This window comes from Melopsittacus undulatus, chromosome 2 (genome assembly GCF_012275295.1).
Source record: "Melopsittacus undulatus isolate bMelUnd1 chromosome 2, bMelUnd1.mat.Z, whole genome shotgun sequence".
NCBI lineage: Eukaryota > Metazoa > Chordata > Aves > Psittaciformes > Psittaculidae > Melopsittacus > Melopsittacus undulatus.
This window is the reverse complement of record NC_047528.1, coordinates 27,684,126-27,704,283: the sequence shown is the minus strand read 5'-3', so window position 1 is coordinate 27,704,283 and position 20,158 is coordinate 27,684,126. Positions and strand designations below refer to the sequence as shown.

Sequence of the window (20,158 nt, the reverse complement as noted above, 5' to 3'; positions counted from 1 at the left end):
ATCAGTTCTTGTTGATCTCATTTTTTTTAATTTCAAAATCCAACTGCTCTGGGAGGGACTGGGATGGAGATATGACTAGGACACTAAAGTAGTATAACTTAGAGATTTTATTTTTTTAGTAACAAAATGAAATAAAATTTCAAAAGCAGTCTACTAGACTTGCAGTGCATATTACCAACAGGGAAAAATGGTAATCACCAGCCTTTCTGGTCTTAATTCTTTCATCCAGTCTTCATATAGCACTAATGCACAAAATATCATTAACGAGTCATAAGTAATGTGGTTTATGTAATTGAAAGGAGCGCTTGGCTGAATCCTGCTTTCTGTTTTGCTGTTACTTGACACTCATCAGAGTTGAAGTGGATCACTGCTTTCACGGGCCTTTTACCTGTGTGGCTTTTTTTCTTGTCATCAGGTTTCGTGTGACTTTACAGTGTGTGCTGGCAAGGGCTTTTCCATAATAGAGTTATGAGGATTATGATTTCGTGTTCAGGCATTGCCTCCCCCCCACCCCCAAATTTAGCTGCTGGATAAAACTGTTAGAGGGCCACTGGTTATAAAAATGACATGGCTTTAATTCTGGGTCAAATTTATTTTAAAACTAAAGAAATATAACATCTTTTTATTAATTTGTCGCACTTGCACATTCCCTAGTAACTAGTTGTTCCTAAAATAAGCTTCTCCTTTGTTATACTAATGGAAAAAGTAATTAAAAAAATGGAAAGGTAATTAAAAAAAAAAAGAAGAAACAGTATCCCTGTGCATAGCTCTTGTGGGTTTTTTTCCCTATTTCCTCTAAAGAACAACACTATATATGTAAGGAAATTAATTCTTCTATTTTCCCCTTTTCCAAGTGGGTATTTTGTCAGCAGTGCCAGTGAAAATTAGACAAAATCTCGGTTTATAATTCAAGTTAAAAGGTACAGGTTTGTTAGCTCCAAGGCTGTGATGTAGTTCCTTCTGAAGTTAAGCCGCTAGAGGGGGTCTAAACCACCCTCTGTATAAATAAGTTTTGTACTAGCTGGCAAAACACATCTTCCGGTTTACATGATTGCTGGAATGTTGTGGAAACACCTTTTCTAAAGGTGTCTAAGAATTTTCCCCCCCCCTTAAAAAGTGGGGCTGTTTTTAGTGGGTAATTATTCAGAAATATTTATATAGTTTAACCATTTGAGTAATTTTTCTTTGCAGGTGATCTTGTGAATTAGTGTACCATCAATGATGGCAGAACATCCACCGTTACTGGATACCACTTCAATTTTAAGTAGTGAAATCCCTCTTCTAACTTCCCCTATTGTAAGCGGGGATGGAGCACAACAGGTAAGGAAACTTCAGTATCTTTTTTTCTTCTTCTTCCAACAGTGTCATTGACATACTAACAGTGTAAAAGGTAGTAATCCTTTATCTGGAATATGTTTTGTGCAGCTTTGGTCATGCATCTCTTTTAGGGGTTGAGGTGAAGATAGAACTGATGCAGGAAGAGATTTGTAAGGAGTATGAAGCAGAAAACCTGTCTTGTGAAAGAACATCTTCATAGAAGGATGGAACCAAACAGCTATCAAGTTGTCTAGCCGTGTTTGAGTCTTAATTTGGAAGTTATATATTCACATTGCTACAGGACCATTTTAAGGTTACTAAATCTTCCTCTGTGGTAGGGCTTACTAGGACAGGCACAACATGTGCTAATAACTCTATGGCCTCTATACTGGCATTTGCTTACAACTCGGTATCCTGAATGGTGGGACTTGCTTTTGTATGTTAATGTCTGCTTGGACTCACCTTCAATTTTTAATTTATTTTTATATTTCTTTGACAGAAAACAGTTAAGATAACAGAAAACCTTATGACTGGTTTCAGAACACTTGAGAAAGGTCAGCTTCAGTTAGGAAGAAGTGTTGGCAAAAATGTATGCATTTTCCATAACTCTAAACTAGGAAGAATATTTAACCCCTAGATAAGCTTCCAATAACAGAAAATGAATGAAAAGTTAAGTGTTTTGAAGTATCTGAAATGACAGAGAGAGCACTGCCTGTGGTAGAGACTGAACTTAGTGGTATAGGGAAGTCCCTTACAGTCTGTCATTCTCGTGTTTGGTCTTTATGCAGAAGAAATAATTATTTATCATAAAAAGGAATTAATTTGTAGAGTAATGTTGTGGTTTAAGCACAGCTGGCAACCCAGAACCACGCAGCCACTCGCTCACTCCCCCCCTTTTCTCCCCCTGCTTTGGGAGGGATGGGGAAGAGAATCGAAAGAATGTAACTCCCACAGGTTGAGATAAGAACAGTCCAGTAACTAAGGTATAACACAAACCACTACTGCTGCCACCAATAATAATGATAAGGGAAATAACAAGGAAAGAGAATACAACCATTCACCACCCACCGACTGATACCCAGCCTGACCTGAGCAGTGATCTAGACCTTCCAGGTAACTGTCCCCAGTTTATATACTGGGCATGACATGCTGTGGTATGGAATACCCCTTTGGCCAGTTTGGGTTAGGTGTCCTATCTCTGCTTCTTCCCAACTTCCCCTCCTCCCTAGCAGAGCATAAGACTCAGAAAGGCCTAAAGTCCTTGGTCAGAATAAACATTACTGAGCAACAACTAAAACCATCAGTGTTATCAGTGCTGTTCCCAGGCTGAAAGTCAAAAACACAGCACTGCACCAGCTACTAAGAAGGAGAAAAATGACTGTTACTACTGAACCCAGGACAAGTAAAAATACATACAAGACCTCTAAAATGAGACTGGAGAATGGACTGCAACAGTTCATAAGGTTTGGGCTGCAGAGAGATCTTCACAATATAGGGAAAGCTTAAATACAGAGAGAGCTGATGCATCCATACATTTATTAAAAAGGATTTAACATTGCAGGGATAAGGACAAAAAACAATAGCCAAACTTGCTTTTCTTTCCAATTCTTCCTTCAAATACTGGTGTTTAGAAGTAGTAAAACATCATATGCAAGAGGAGAACTGCTTTTTTTTTCCTTACATGTTCTGCCTTGAAATGTTCTATTTTAAAGCCTTGCAAACAAAACTAACAAAAAAAAAGCATGCCTACATAAATTAAACATACCACTGGTGTTTCTTTATCCAGTTGTGAGTATTCTTTCCTTTTGCTGTTGTTGTTTGAAAATTCTTATGGATATATCACAGAACCCTTGAGGTTGGAAGGGACCTCCACAGATGGTGCAGTCCAGCTTTCCCTGACTCAGAGAAGGTTCAGCTAGAGCAGGTCACCCAGGACCATGTCCATTTTGTGTATGTCCAAGGATAACGGGCTCAGCAGCTTCTTGTGTAGTTTGTTCCTCAGTATTTAACCCACCCTCACAGTGAAATAATTTCTTACATTTTAGTGAAATTTCTGTATTTGTTTGTGCCTGTGACCTTTTGTTCTTTCACTGGATACCAGTCTAGTTCAGTTTTGTTTACTCCTCCCCTTTCTGGTATTCATGTACACTGAAAATAAGATCTCTCCTGGTACATCTCTAGTCTGAACAGTCCCAGCTCTCTCAGCCTCTCTTCATAGGTGAGATGCTCCAGTCCCTTCATAGCTTCTGTGGCCCTTTGCTGGACTCTTTTCATTATGTACATGTTCTTCTTGTACTGGAGAGCCCAGGACTGGACTTGGAACTCCGTATGTCTCACCAGTGCTGGTTAGGTGGATCACCTTCCTTCACCTGCTGGCAATGCTTTTCCTAATTAAACCCCAGGATACTGTTGGCCTTTTTTTTGACTCAGGGGTGCCTTGCTGACTCGCATTCAACTTGCCTGTCATTCTTTTTCTGAAACACTACTTTCCAGCCAGTCAGCTCCAAGTGTATACTGATGCATGGGATTATTCTTCAGGTACAGGACTTCTCATTTCCCTGTGTTGAACTTCATGAGATTCCTGCTGGCCCATTTCTTCTAGCTGTGAAGGTTGCTCTGGATGGCAGTGCAGCTGTCCAGTGCATCAACTACTCCAAACTTTGTGTCACTTGCAGATTTGCTGATGATGCACTCTGTCTCATCATCCAAGTCTTTAATGTTTATTATCTCCTTTATCTGCCCCAGTATCAGCTACTAAGGTAGATGACTAGAGAGTGGTCTCCTGCTGAATATTTCACTGCTGATCTGAACCCTTTGAGACTGACACCAACCAGCTTTCATTCCACCTCAGTGGACTTGTGTTGACTGATGAGAAGCTCACCGTGAGCTGACAGTGTGTGCTTGCAGGCCAGAAAGCCAAAGGTATCCTGAGCCATATCAAAAGGAGCATGATCAGCAGGCTGAAGGAGGTGCTTCTGCCCCTCTACTCTCCTCCTGTGGGACCCTACCTGCAGTACTGTGTCCAGCTATGGAGCCTCCAGCCCAAGAGCTCCTGCTGGAGTGAGACCAGAGAAGGGCCATGAAGACTTCTCCTGTGAAGTCTATATCTCTCTGGAAGCCCTCAAGGCCAGACTTGGACAGGGCTTTGAGCAACTTGGTCTAATATAAGGTGTCCCTACCCATGGCAGGGGGTTAGAACTGGATGATCCTTGAGGTCCCTTCCAACCATAACTATTCCATGATCTAACACTGTCAAAAGATTTGCTTAAGTAGTGATAAAAAGTATCTACTCCCATCATTCATCAAGCTGGTAATTTCATTGTAGAAGGCCATCCAAGTTTGTAAGGCATGATTTCCTGTTTCTGAATCCATACTGGCTACTACCGATCACCTTTTATTTTTACTGTGTTTGGGAATGACTTCTAGGAAGACTTTTCTCACTGACCTTCCCAGAGTTAAAGGTGATGTTGGCTGGATCCCTCCCTCCTCCTTGTCTTTTTTAGAAGATTGCAGTGACATTTGTGTTTTCCCAGTCCTTGGGCAACTCCTGTAATCATCCTGACCTTTCAAAGATAGTTGAGACTGAGTTACTTGTTCTGCATTCCCCCAGAATAAGACAATCAAGCCGTGCTGTCAGGCTTACTCTGTAGTAGTGCAAAAATTTGAGTTAGATATAATATAAATGTTGTTTGGGGGATACTTTATCATTAAAATGTTGTATTCTTTTCTCCTGCCAAGCAAGATTAAAACAGGAGAACAAGCAAAGAATTTCTTCAAAGAAATTAATTTGGGGTGGGGGAGGAAGGGTTCTGTCACTCTTCTTAAGGGAAAAACATCATATATGCTGTTGGTTTCCTTTTTTATTTAGAAAACACCTAATGCCTAATAAAGATACTAAGGTGGAACTGGTAGTGGTAGTGTTTGTTTAAGAAAGAAGGAAAAGAATTCTTCAGAAAGCATTGGGCAGATTCTCAGTCATCAGTAAAGTCAGTCTTTCTTCATTTCATGGTAATTGGTAGTTAAACCACAGAGTTCTCTACTGTTCTGTGTTCCACAATGTCTAGCAAAAGTTGCAACTTTCATTTTGTGTCCTTCCTTTGAATCTGATGCAACTTCATGACTCATGAAGAATCTGCAAATGCATTTGCTTCCATAGCAGGAAACTTTACTGGAAACCCTTTTTGTGTCTGGTGATTTAAAAGCCATCACTAAGTAGAAAATACTTTGTACATCTGAAATATGGGAAATCTGTAATTGCAGGTACTGCTTACTCTGTCAAGGTTGCCCAGATAAGGCTTGGGCCACAGAAGGGTCAGGCAGGCTATTATTTGTTTATAAGGGTCTTAAAATCGCTATGTTTGTTTTATTGGTGTGCTAATGAAAGGGGTGTATATTGTCAAATTAAGTGTGATGTATTCAAGTACAAAACATTGTAATTCTGAGTCTTTTTCATATTAAAAAAAAAGTATTTTTGACTTGAATATTAGTTCATTGGATTTTCTTTTCTTGCAACTTTGAAGCTACAAGAAGTATGAAGACTGCTTTCATAGTGGAGTTGCTTGTTTTTCTGAAAAGTCTCCTATTTGCTTAGCTGCAGTACACACACTCTGTAGTGGTTACAGTCCTCAAAATGTGAAAATTACTTCTTCAGTTTCTTTCATAAGTGTCATGGTGTTGGATTGCATAATCTATAACATAATTAAGTGCTGACAGTTGTGTTCCTGCAATCAAAATTGAGCTGTTTTGTCTGTGTAAATAAATGTATATATTCTTCTGTCTTCATAGTGTTAAGGTTGGACTGTAGCTATTCTAATCTGTTAGTTAGTCGTGATTGAAAACTTACTGAAAACCCAGCAGAAAACTTATTTAAATAAGTGATTGAGGAGGTTCCTTGATTGTGTGGAAGACAACTTCCTTCTGCAAGCAAGAAGAGGAGCGGACGAAGAGAGGTGCCCTGCTTGACCTCGTGCTCACCAACAGGGAAGGGCTCATTGGAAATGTGATGCTCCAGGGCAGCCTTGGTTGCAGTGATCACAAGATGGTCGAATTTGAGATCCTCAGGACAGTGAGAAGAGCGTGCAGCAAGCTCACTGCCCTGGACTGCAAGAGAGCAGACTTTGGCCTCTTTGGAAACCTGCTTAGTAAGGTTCCATGGGATAGAGCCCTAAAGGGCAGAGGGGGCTAAGACTCTTGGTTGATACTCAAAGATCACCTGCTCCAAGCTCAGGAGTGTTGCATCCCGACCAGAAGGAAGTGCAGCAGGAGGGCCAGGAGACCTCCTTGGATGGATAAGGAGCTGCTGAGGGAAATTCGAGGGGACTCTTCATTAGAAACTGTAGCGATAGGACAAGGGGTAATGGGTTAAAACTTAAAGAGGGGAAGTTTGGTTATAAAGAAGAAGTTCTTTACTGTGAGGGTGGTGAGGCACTGGAATGGGTTGCCCAGGGAAGTTGTGAATGTTCCATCCCTGGCAGTGTTAAGGCCAGGTTGGACAGAGCCTTGGGTGGCATGGTCTAGGATGAGGTGTCCTTGCCCATGGCAGAGGGGTTGGAACTTGATCTTAAGGTCCATTCCAACACTAACCATTCTATGATTCTGTGACTCTGTGATTTGTTTATATGTTGGTATTTCCTATGTTAGATTAGTTAATTTGCAAGTTTTTGCTTAACGGTAAGACATATGAGGATTGTTTAATCAATTCCTTCTCCTTGCATCTTTCCAGAGATAACTATTACAACTATTGTGACTTATGTTGTATATACTGATCACTGAGTTACCAAAATAGAGACTGTTCAGTACTTTTCTGGAACAGTTCATATCATCAAGATAATCTGTTTCAAATACTTGAAGTTCTGCTAGCAGTTTAAATGTGAAATAGTAGTACAAATATTTGAACATGTTAAGATGAAAGGTCATAAGCTTCAAATGTGGAAGTGTCTGATGAGGTTAAAGCCGTAACTTTCCACTATGTTTTAGAACAAAACAGCCCATGACGTTAGGGGAATGTGCGCGTTCAGGCAGAAAACACAGGGAAATTAAATTGTGTGGATGTTCATATGCTACTCTCTGCTGCTGTGGGAGACTTCTTGGTTCTCTATCCCACAGAACAAGGGACTACTGTTTGTTTCATGGGACAAAACTGCTGTAGAGGAAAATCGGAGAGCAAGCCCATTAGCTCCTCCCCATCTATTAAGCACAGAAATACTGCTTTTGCACCTTCTTGTGCATTCAGTCCATTCTTGCATTCAGTGTGGGTGGACAGTGTACTACTTGTATCTTGATTCATAAGATAGTGGATGAAGTATGAAGAAGGTCCATAGAAGTTCATAGAAACCAGGTGACACTGAGAAAGTGTGGTAAGAGGGCAGAAAGTGCTTGAGAGTTTTTCATGTGAGGGTAAGTACTGCAGTGAGGATTTACTGATTATTGCTGAGGCTGGACAGGAAGGATGTGCTTGATTACATGAGTGGTAGGAGGAGGTAAATTTGTGATTGAGAGGAAAACAAGGAGGCAAGAGTTCAAACCACTTTCTTTAACACACTTTGTTTTCCTGATCTTAGATAGATGTTAAATTGTTTCAGAAAGTTTCTACAGCACTCAGTGCTATTCCAAGACAAATCAGTAATTTGTTGACACAAGTTTGCCTCAGCCCTGGAGTTCTGGACCCTCTCTGCCTTTTTTTTCGGTACCTTCCCACTGTAGCTAACAGTTGCAAAGTGGGACATCCCTGTCTAGTCTTGGTGTTCTTTGTAACCATAAAGGTAGATGACACCCTCAGAGTAGCCCAATACCTGTTACCTATTTCCATTTCTTGGGGAAATGGGATACATAGTGTTTGACTTTCAGTCACCTTTATTTCTCAGCAAGGGATAGTGAGGAACTAATACTTCTAGTTTGAGAAGCTGGTTGCTCAGAAGTTTAGCTGCTTAGTGGGTTTTCCAAAACTCCCATTGTGTGTGTGTGTGTGTGTGTATATATGTAGTATGTATCTCTCTGTGTGTAAAAATGTATACTGTGTGTGGGTTTAAGTGCAAATTTTTTGAACTGGGATATTTAGCTTCAAATCTCCAAGTTATTTCTAAATAGTATTAGTATTTAGTATTTCTAAAAAAAGTTCCTCTTTTAAAATTTTAAACCTCTGATCTGAAAGGTATTATTAACCTCTTATCATAGGAGGAAGTCTTCAATCAGCAGAGTAATAGATGGCTATAAAAACAAATAATTCTAAGAATCACCTTTTGGCTTTCAGATTGCTTGCATACATGAAGTCACAGCAAAAATATAATGGTGAAGATGTAAACTAGATTACTAAATGACTTTCACCAGTTTTAGTTCTGATGCTTCTGTTTCTGAAAAGCATATTGTACATTATAAAGTTTCAGCTTGCTTTGGTTTTGCCTTCCTGCTGAAAATGAAGACTAGAACTGCATATGTTTCATGATCTTTTCCTATACAAGGAAAAAAAGCATGTTACAAGTTGTTTAACAACATACGCTGTTATAACTGTTCTCACTGCTTTCCATATTGTACTGTTTCCCTTTTATCTGTGATTTGATTTCATAGAATACAGAGCACATGCATGGCTGCTTTTTTTTGGGGGGGGGGGATTGTCCTTCCCTTTTGACTCTATTGAGTTAGCAGATAGGTCTAAATTTTTCTTTTTGGAGATTCATTAAAGTGTGCTTTAGCTGACAATTATTTTTCTATCCTTCAGTGACTTCATAGCATTGAAGTGCACCAGAACCATATTCACTGGAACCATTGGAAGTCTTACGCTTGTAATGCTGCAGTGCCAGCTTATGGAAGCTGGTTATCAAGCTGTATTTTTTCAAGGCTTACTTTTGTATAGCAACCATCAGTGGAAAATGCATAATCAAGGTCATGTGGAACATTCTATATACAAAAAAAATCTCTTCCATAGAAGTTTTTCAGCTGGTGGTTGGCTGTGATGTTCTATAAACAGCAGAACAAAAAAAAAAGGTTATGAAGATGTAAGTTTGATGCCTCAGAGTTGTTGAATCCTTCTGTTTCTAAGTTAATCATAGGTTTTGGTAAAGTTTTGTCTTAGTTAAGTGTAATTTATTGGTTTTGCCTTAGAGATCAGAATTTTCTCTTGTGTCTTTATCCTTGATTCCAGATGAATTGAAAACTTGCTTTAAATTACCTAGAAGTCATCATTCTCAGTGAAAAGAGTGAATTCAAAATTCTTTGGTGTATAGTTACAGAATCATAGAATGGTTTGGGTTAGAAAGGACCTTAAGATCATCTAGTTCCAACCCCCCTGCCATGGGCTGGGACACCTCACACTAGACCATGTTGCCCAAGGCTCTGTCCAACCTGGCCATGAACACTGACAGGGATGGAGCATTTACCACTTCTTGGGCAGCCTGTTCCAGTGCTTCACCACCCTCACAGTAAAGTTATATCTCACCTCAGCTTCCCTTGTTTAAGTTTAAACCCATTGCTTATTGTCTTATCACTACATGCCCTGATAAGAATTCCTCTCCAGCATCCTTGTAGGCCCCCTTCAGATACTGGAATGCTGCTATGAATACTGTGCTGCTTTTGGTTAGTAGAAAGCAGCATCAGATTTATTGCACAATTTGTAAATCCAGATATATTTATTTTAATATTTCCTGCCTGAAAATATATGTAGAAACAAGAGTGAAGGCTGTGTAGTTCATAGCCTTTCGTACTTGTATTCACTATGAAAATTCATGGAATGAAATACTGTCATAAAACTTCACTGAGTAATCCTCCTTTCTCCCTAAAATGTTGTTTTAATTTGTATTATATGAATCCTAGATTAATTTTAGTCTCTGATGCAGTAGATTCCTCCCAAGATACTTGAGGAAAGATTTCCCCTGTTGAATGAGTTTCTTCAGAAATGGCCATTTGGGAGAATTGGATGACATCTGAAATCTGATTTAAAGTCTGTTAGTCACTTTAGGTTGTTAATATTGTTGTCAGTGGGGAGAAATAAGCATATCTGGAAGATCTGTACTTTTGGGGAGTTTTGGTTTTGGGGTTGTTTGGGTTTGTTTTTGGTTGGGCTTTTTTTTTTGCGATGTGTTTTCAGGTGAGAAGGTGCAAGTTGCCTGGAGCTGTAAGCATTGAGGTAGTCAAGTTCCTCTCTGCAGTCTGTTGCAAGCGGGCGCAGTCACCAGGTCTGTGTGCTCCTCTGTCAGTTAGGTTTGGAAGGGTACACTTATATCCAAGCAGTGTCCTGGCACCAGGCATGTTCTTTGGTCCCCTTCTCTCTCTTTCTCTCTGTTATTGGACACTCAATGCTGAATAAGCCAAGACCTGAATGCCAAAATCCAAGACCTACAGTGACCCTTTATTGCTTACATACATTTCCTCAGAAGCCACCTCTTTTAATCTCTCTGTAAGTGGTGACAAAAATTTAATTGCTTTGCAAAGTCATATTCTTAACTACAGAAACTCCACTCATAAAATATATGAGAAACACTTTGCAAACAAGTAACCTGGAGCACAGCCTCTGCTAGCTGAAGCATGTGGTTCTTTTCCCTAGGAAGCATTTCTCCACCTAGAGGGTGGTCAAACACTGGAACAGGTTTCCTGGAGAAGTGGTTGATGCCCCAAGCCTGTCAGTGTTTAAAACACATTTGGACAATATCCTTATTAACATGCCTTAATTTGGTCAGCTGTCAATTGGTCAGGCAGTTGAATTAGATAAACCTTGTAGGTTTCTTCCAACTGAAATAGTCTCATTCCCTGGTGATTTAGAGGTTTCTCTATACATAACTGGGCAAAGTACATCTAACCGTCTGCATATTACAGAATTAACACTTCACAGAGCAGCCAGAATGACATTCTCCAGAAAGAGAGACTCAGGTTTACACACCATGGCAAAAGTGGCCCTGGACTCTCCCCCCTCCCCCCCCCCCCCCCCCCCTTTTTTTTTTACCCTTTCTTTTTGAAGTGGAGGAAAAAATATATGGGAGAGGATTGGGGTTGTAGAGATTTCCCCCACCAAGCCCTGACTAAGCCTTTCCAACCTGATCAAATTGAGGATGCAGCCTTTAATTTCACTTCCAGCTCAGGTTCCTGTTGTCACAGTGTTTTGATATACAGTGATACCCAGATTTGTGCAAAGCTGGGAATGAAAGGCTACTTTAGAAGTAAACTCCTGCCATTCTATTTTTATTTTTTAAATGAAATGCTATTTTGAGTAATTACAGAATAAGTTCTTCCTTTGGCACTCCCTTTTGTGCTCCATTTAAGGTAGAAATGTTAAAGACACATCCCTCAGTCTTAAATATCATGGGCTTTTAGCTTGCATATCACCCAAATGGGAATCTGAGCTGTCAGAAGCAATGTTGGGAAATACCAAGTTCTCTTATAGTCCATATACTTTCTAAACCAATGGCTTATATGTTCCTTAAAACTTCTAAACTGTTTAGAAACTGAATGTTCAAATTCAGTTTCAGCTTGCTTATTTGTATTTTTTTCTTAGTTGTTACAAGTTCATTGCAGGAAAGGGGATAGTTTTTAAAGGATATTTATTACAAATTTTGATGAGAGTTGTGTTTAGCTGAGTTCTTTCAAAAAGGAGAATGCGGTACCTTTCTTTCCCACCTATCACTTCAGCCTTTGAAACAGCTATGTAAGTTACAGAATACTGCGCTGCCAGTGTGAGCTCAGATATTACTTGTCTGATGAAGATCTCCAGGAGTAACCTGCTGGTACTTGCTGGTTGTAGGGGAAAGAGACAGTGTCTGTTCTACTTCCTGGGTCCCCTTTTTTTACTTCAGAAGGAGGAAGGAAGTCAGAACAAGGGTTCAAGGGGCTCTCTCAGCCTACAGAAGGGAAATAAACTATAGCTTTGTGACCTCTCTGGAATAATGGATTCAGCTTTAGGCCGAAGGTTGACGAGGACTGCTTTATAATGTTGGATATTGTTTCTTGGTGAATGCCTAACTGATTGCACACGCTTACAGACATGTCCAGAAATTACAAAGAAATTCTTCTAAGTAAAGGGCCACTGACTTGCGTCATCATTAGCAAATCTGTTAACTGACCACCTCACTTTGTTCATCTTGGCCAACTTTCATAATGTTTGTAAGATTCTTTTTTTAAATTTTTTTTTATTAATTACTAGGTGTTCTATGGAAGGAAAATACTAGCAAAGCTCTTGACAATGGCACGGCTGTTCAGCGTGCTTCAAATATGAGCTAACCAGCAAACTAATTTTTCCCCTCTTCTCAGCATTAAGGTCTTCACAACAGACAACATGGAAGCAAGCAGTCTTTAGAAATAGTTTATTTTCTGGTTTTTGCATATGGAAACACCAAATAATGCCTATTTGACATAAGAGTACTTTGTGGCAGCAGCCTGCAGTCGAAGATGAAGTGCAGCTAAGATGTGTCTTCAGTTTTGATGCTTAATTGAAATAACTGCAAGGGTGTTTTGATTCCACAGGTGGTGTGAAGAAGTCAGCATTATTACAGAAAGATAAAATTATTTATTTTAAAGTACAATATTTAAAAAACCTGTTTCAAATCAGATAAAATCTTCCAAGTACCTGGTTTTTGAAACAATGTCACATGTACTGCTTTAGATGTTTAGATTTTTAATTCTTATTTACTTATTTAATTTTTAGAAATGAAGTTTTTGGATTCTCTGAACACTCAGTAGCGTCTTAAGCAACTGGGGGTTGTAGGGTTGGCTTTTTTTTTCTTTTTCCAATTTTAACTGTTAATTCAGACAGTCTTTGTTAAATTACTTAGTTTTCCAAAATTAATTCAGCAGTCTTTGAAATTTTGGTGTATCTCGGTACAACTTACATGAAAGCTACTCCCTGATTCTGTTTTGGACTGTTGCAAATATGCAGACTGATTAGGAAAAGTGCCACCTGAGGGGAGCAGCCCCAGTACAATATTACCTGACAGTTTAACCCTTGCTACTACTTTGCTGTGCTGTACGAGCTCAGTTTTGCTTAATATTGTAAAGCTGAAGTCCTGTGGATTTCAAACAACAAATCATTGTGAAATGAGAATAATCTGATTGAAGTCTTCCAGTTTTTATTTCTAGAGATTGATGTGTCTAAACATTGGCCAGGACCAGATGCCTCAGAAGGCTCCAGAGTTCAGTGACTGCCCCTAATACTGCTTCCTTCTAATTCCCTGTAAACAAGGATTAGTTTAAAACATTGAAGCACAAATGTTTGTCTGTTGCATTATTCAGATTCTTTGAAACACTTCTGTTACCCTAATGTTTATACTTCGACTGATTTAAAGATACAGTGGGATTATTTTAAGTAGTGAATTTTCTGTACACTATCTGCTAACCACAGACTGTGTCAATGCTAATGAAACAGATTGGGTTTGCTGTGAATGAGTCACATAAAACCTTGCTTAGCCAAGCTGTGAGATCTGAGAATGCAAAAGAGAAGAGACAAAGCAGAAACAAGTAAAATCAAAATTTTAAGTATTTCTCAGTAATGAAGAATGAGACACATGCTTATAGAACATGCACTGACTCACACTGTTATATGTGGACACTAACAAGTCTTGAACATTCACAGTGACCTTAAATGCAGATTTTAAAGTTTATCTTTTACTGGTTCTTCTCAGAAAACTGTGTTTTTACAAAGCAAGACTCTAAACCATCTTCCCCCCTCAGTGATCAGCTTTCTGCTGGTCATCTTTCCCATGAAGAGACTGGGGAGAAATGTGAATACAGTAAGGACTAGAAATAACCTGTTCATAAATAAATGTATCTGCTAGAATAAAAAAAAAATAAAAATTAATCAATTCTCAGATATTTCTAACCTGCCTTTCTAAAAAAAGAAGTGAAAGCTTACTGAAATCTGTAGGTTTTGAATGTCAGTGCCACTGAACAGTCTAGTCATCTTTCCAACCTCTCTGTTTCCAGTTGCTTCTAGGGATATTCTATTGTCTTGGTGCTTTCAGTGGTGCTGACAGTATCTTGTAGCAGTGGTTAAAGATGAAATGTTTGCTGATTTTATTATCTGTCAGCTGCCTTTTAGAAAAATGTTCCTGTTCTCTGAAAATACACATAGGCATTAGGAGCATGTCACTGAAAAGAAGGTTTCTTTCTCTTGCTTTCTCCAGAATGTGCTGCTGCTACCTTTGTAAGCTGAAACAATTTGCATTGTGTTGGGTTTATTTTTTTTTTCCTCAAAATCCCAAACATGTAAATTGTTACTGCAGTATATTATGTAGCAATTAATTCTGTGTGGATTTCCTCCCTAATCCTGAAAACCAAAATTTGTTAATGGCCTTTGTTACCTGAATCTTTCCTGTTCTTTTTTTTTTTTTTTTACATATGGAAACCAACTTAGGAACCAACTTATATGGGGCAGTTAGATCCCTCTAAATTATTAGTCAGTATTGGTAGGTGCTGGGGTAGAGAATTGGGTAGTTATGGGAAACCTGTAAATTGGAATTTGCTCAAATAAATTTGGTGAAAAACTGAAGATTTTAGAACTTCAGTGTTAAGAGCATTATATATCGTGTTACTTGGACAAAGATCAATGTCTATAGAACACATTTAAATAACAAGAATCCTGTTTTCTTCTGTCATTCATACTAAAACCAGAAGCTATTTAAGGAGAAAAAAAAATCATTCTAATTACTTTTTCTTATAGATACCAAGAAATGTGTGCTTCATCTGCTTTGAATTAGCATGGTACAGTACAGAGCTCAACCTAAAGTTTTCAGAAGTCTTTATTGGCCACTAACCAATGTAAATGAGAGGGGAAGAAATCTTTAGGAAGTCTAAAAGAAGATGGAGGTAGAAGAATCTTATGAAAGTTGACTAAGTAAGAATTAATTGGAAGTAACACTTCACAACCATGAAATTCTTAAATTGTTTTAAATTGCCAAAGGCTTAAGATGCTTTTAATTTAGCATTTATTACTGATGTTTCAGGTGTTCCAATTTAACAATCTTATGCTGTCTATAAAACCTGTTACATAGATCTTTTGCATTTTTCTATTTAATCTGTTTTCTAAGTGTTAGTGAGTTTGATTGTGGAAAAGAGTTCATAGCCTCGTTAGTATCATTATACGAATAGCAGATCTTGAACACACAATCAATGGAAAAATTACTTGTGCTGCATTGTAACTGACACCACCTTTGCTGGTCCACAGATGTGACTCCATCTGGCAATTCATGTGCTGCTAATGAATAACAACACTCAAGTCTTTCAGTATTCTTTGATCAGTAGCATATAGGGACATACAAATACTAGTCTTAGTAACTAGGAATGTCTGGCATAGGTGAGATTACAAACCCAGATCTCAATAAGTCCATGTCAGAGCCACAGAGGAGTTAGCATCTTGGGACTGTGTCCAATTATCTGTGCTCTCTGCACCACACTCTGTGGAGCCAACCTAGATGTAAAGATTTGCCTTGCAACAAGAGACTATGTATATATTGGGGCCTACAGGGATGCTGGTGAGGAACTGTTCATTAGGGACTGTAGTGATAGGACAAGGTGTAATGGGTTAAACTTAAACAGCAGAGGTTTAGATTGGATATAAGGAAGAAACTCTTTACTGTTAGGGTGGTGAGACACTGGAATGGGTTGCCCAGGGAGGTTGTGAATGCTCCATTCCTGGCAGTGTTCAAGGCCAGGTTGGATGAAGCCTTGGGTGATATGGTTTAGTGTGAGGTGTCCCTGCCCATGTCAGGGGGGTTGGAACTAGATGATCTTAAGGTCCTTTCCAGCCCTAACTATTCTATGATTCTATGATATTTGAAGTAGTTTTCCACAAGGAGGGAGGGCTGTGTGTTTTGCCCTGTGTAGCTGTCTTTCCATAGATGAGGGTATGCCAGTGGGCCCTGCTAGCATTGGGATTAAAGACTGCATCTGTGAGATTGCCAGAAATTAGTACTGGAAGTTTTCAGTTCAGGTCTCAAATGGAGAATATTGGAGGAAAACTAACTCTGTCAGGCATATGAAATGTCTTACCCTTTATTAGATAGTAACAGGGTATAGTGTTACAGTGTTATTTAAGGCAGACGTATATAAATTATAAAGTAAAAGTGGGAAGCACGCTTCTTTCATGTCTTTTAATAAATGCACAGTATAGAATCACACAGTATTTAAGTGAGCACAGTAGAATCCAATTGAGTATTTCCTTGGTATATTCCTTTTTTTTTTGGTGTATTTTACAAAGTGCCACCCTCCCTCCTCCTTTCCGCCTGATTTGCAAGCTGAAGTCATGAGCTGCATCATAGATTCAAGTATAAAGTCAGGAGCTGGTTCATTCCAAGCTAGTGTATCCTATCTGGGAATCAGGAGGCTAAATTAAAAATGCGTTATAAAATAGCATATATTTGGAAGCTTTGTTCTCTTAAACCCAAACCGTCTGTTGACTGACGTTAGATGATCCAGAAGCAGATGCTGCAGCAGCTATTTGTTGATTTAGTTGCTATGGTGACATGATACATTCGTGTACAGCAGGAAGCTCACTGTACGTTGGCTAATTTGATAGGAAGGAAGGCTTGAGGTAGGTATTGCTGACTATATTGTTAATTGATCCTACCTTGCACATCCTGTCTCCACACGCTTTGTGGATGCACAGCTACAGAGGAAGGCAAAGGGAGGTACTCTGGCATGACTCTAGGTTAAGGTGCCCTGTTAAAAGAAGGGGGGGGGGAGTCAGTGCTCACCACATCACCGAAGATTGCCTCAGTGTTGAGTGAATGGAAGAGATTGGAGCAGCCGGGGTGGTGACTGTTGAATCTTCCTTCATCCTTTGTCACTGTGGTAGCACCAGTTGAATGAGAGAAATAAAAGGATGCGAGCAACAGTAAGTCAAAGCGCTAAGGCTTTTGAAATGGGTTAGGAGATAAACTGTGTCACTAATTAACATCTTGATTGGAGCTATTAGTGCAGAAAAATGTAATTGTTCTAAATATTTGCCCAATGACGGAGCATAAATGTGACTCTGCCTGGAAGCTGTGTTATATTATAGTCACCCTTTTCCAGAAATACACCCTTCTTTAATCTTGCTGACAGACTGTTAAAGATGCAGTGTACATCTTACAAAGAGCTTGGCTGTACCACCCTCTTAACAGGTTTGAGTGTTTTAAAAATGTTTGGAGTCAGAATGGCCAAGAGCATTAAATACAGTGTTACCCTAAATTCATTAAATGTTCAAAAATTATTTTACCTTTGTCCTTTGAGCTACAAATCTTCTCATGAGTACTGCTGAGCTAATTTGAGTTGCTGTAATTGTAGACAAACCACTGCTGCCTTTCTTTTTTCATGTTGGTAATGCATTTAGAAATATGGTTTTGGTGAAGTCTTGCCATTAGTTGTGATTTTTTTTGCTGACAATCATTTCCTACTGACTCAGCACCTGGAACTTTATAATGCTAAATGTATATATTTTCAGATTAATAAGAAACAAAAATAATAAAAAAAAACCCTCTTGTCTCTTTCCTACAACTCAGAAAATACAATTGTTTCTGCTGGCGCAGAAGTGGATTGTGATTTGATTCTCCTTAAATTATGGTTTCAGAGGTTCAGGGAAATGTTTTGGAATACTTTACTCTCTTGTTTTCTAGGAAGTTTGGAGGGAAGAAACAATACACCTTACAACCCCCAAAACAACACGTTCCCCCCCAGCCCACCTCAGGATGAGAGAAGAACAGAACTCTGCTTTTCAGTCATACTGTTTTGCTCCAATTTGTAATCTTTCTTATTGTACAGAACTGTCTTTTACTACATTATTTCATTTAAAAAACTGCTTTAACAAGAGCTGCAATAAACTCTAATTTCTTCATATTCATACTTCATACTCATAATTTCTTTGTATCATAAAAATATATGATTTTAGCAATGGATGAAATTAAGTTATTGTAGCTTTCTCCCCCACTTTCTCATTGCCTTCGTATTTCTCCACATTTTTCAGTATCTTAGTACGTATGCCAGACTATGAACTGACTTTGCTAATAAAGGATTACTTTTTAATTTTAATTTTTTGTTATGCTATATTTAGTGATAGATCTATTAGCATTGTTGTTATGTGTATCCAGAGGCTTTTAACTTGGATGGAAAATTTGTCCAAGATTTCACTCATTCTGTAAAAATATGTAAATTCAAAGTGTAACATCTCTGGGAGGAAGATATCAAGTAACCCATTCAGTTCCTCTGCCTTTAAATGTGAGGTGGGGGGTGGCCAGGGAGAGGGAAGGATTCCAAATATCCATTTACAGTGAAATTCAATCAGATTCTTTGGTTTTCTTTCCTTTGTGTCAGTAGACAGTGCTAGCCTGTGGAGAGAACAGAGTGCCAGTTCTCATATAGGCTTATCCCACAATTTCACACATAACATGAAGTATTTAATGCATTTTGGTTCCTTTAGCCTCAGCCAGGATTAACAAAAATTAACCTTTTTCTTTGCCATTCAGGCTGGTAGTCCTTGATACTGAAGGCTGTGAGAGCTAAGTCGTTTTGTTTTTTTTTTTTTTTTTGTGGGGGAAGGAAGCTCAATGTCTGTAGACTTTAATGCAAATGCAAAAATATTTCTGCCATATTGCAGTAACTTTAAAATAGTAGTTTCAGTCTTTCAGCTAAGACTGTGCTCATTGGAAATAAAGCCATAGGTATTAGGAAAACTAAGTATTTTGAAATGATGTTGTATATTCAATAGCTAATAATTTCTTCTACAGACAGATAAGCTTCTGGGTATGAAAGCATTTATTTGGGCAACACAATTTGTTACCTGCTACAAAAGAATTGAAAATGTGGCTGTGAATACCAAACTTGTAAGCAAAATTTTACTGTATCTGAGTTGAATCTCTTGATTTTTGTGTGGGCTTTGAAGAGTGAGGAACTATTTCAGTCTGATCCTTTTAGAAATATGAGTATTATTTGACCAGTGGCTGTGAAATGCATAATACTAAAAATTATCCTTATGTGGTAAGGATAAGCTAAGCTGTCTTCTGCAAACCTTATCTGACTTTCAAAAACTTCCCCATAACTTTATGGAGCAGGATGGAGGAGAAGTTTAGTAACTGTCTTAATTCTGGATTTGTTTTGTTTTGTGCCAGTGTGAAAAATCATCTAGTGTACTTCTAGACACAATCATTTGTGGTTTGGGTGGCTTAGGGTTTTGGGCTTTTTTAAATTCAGACTCAATTTAAACTTACAGAGCCTAAAAAATAAATTAAAAATATCTGTTCTATATATTAGCAATAATATAATTTGTGTATATAGGTTTTTTTCCAAATAAAATCTCTTTTGCCTTACAGAGCCACTGCATATATGTATTGAATAGAAGTGGCAAAATATTTTTGAGATGCTGTTTTGTTGCTCCTGTATCATGTCTGCATGTGTGTCTGGGGAGGGAGCCTTGTTCTGTAGCCTTTAAGCTGTATTAAGACAGCTGCTTTTGCACATGTGTAATAATGAGCAAAAGCAGAAAAATGTGTCAAACTTACTATGACATATCTTTAGTAGGTTTTTAGAGCTCATTGACTTATTTCAGGTTGTATTTACTGGCTTTTCTTCTGTCCATAAGGACAAAAATACTTTAGACCCTAATTGTATTTACAGTTTCTGCTGCTGAAAGATACTGCTTTAAAATAGGGAAATAACATGCTGGTGGATTAGTCCTAACCTATTTTGTTTTCCTGCCATGTAAATCTTTCATGTCACCTATGGCTCTTCTCAGGATGAATCCAATATTTCAGTTGCTACTTCATGATAATATCCATAGGTTTTATTTTGGTCTTGCTTACTAATCACCTGATGGAGAACAGTCATTAATTGTACGAGCCTATTTATAGTTTATCACTTGTTTTGTGACTGAGAGCACTGGGAAAATATTTCCCTG

At 38.5% G+C, this 20,158-nt stretch overlaps 1 protein-coding gene across 1 annotated transcript in view; it reads left to right on the top strand.

Moving 5' to 3' along the window:
• The window catches only part of FNDC3A (fibronectin type III domain containing 3A), a 122,709-nt gene that overhangs the window by 18,547 nt on the left and 84,004 nt on the right, over positions 1-20,158 (top strand). The window contains exon 2 of the mRNA XM_005155223.4: positions 1,192-1,320. Coding sequence (XP_005155280.2) covers positions 1,219-1,320 — 102 coding nt within the window. The 5' untranslated portion in view covers positions 1,192-1,218. The remainder of the gene's footprint in view (positions 1-1,191; positions 1,321-20,158) is intronic.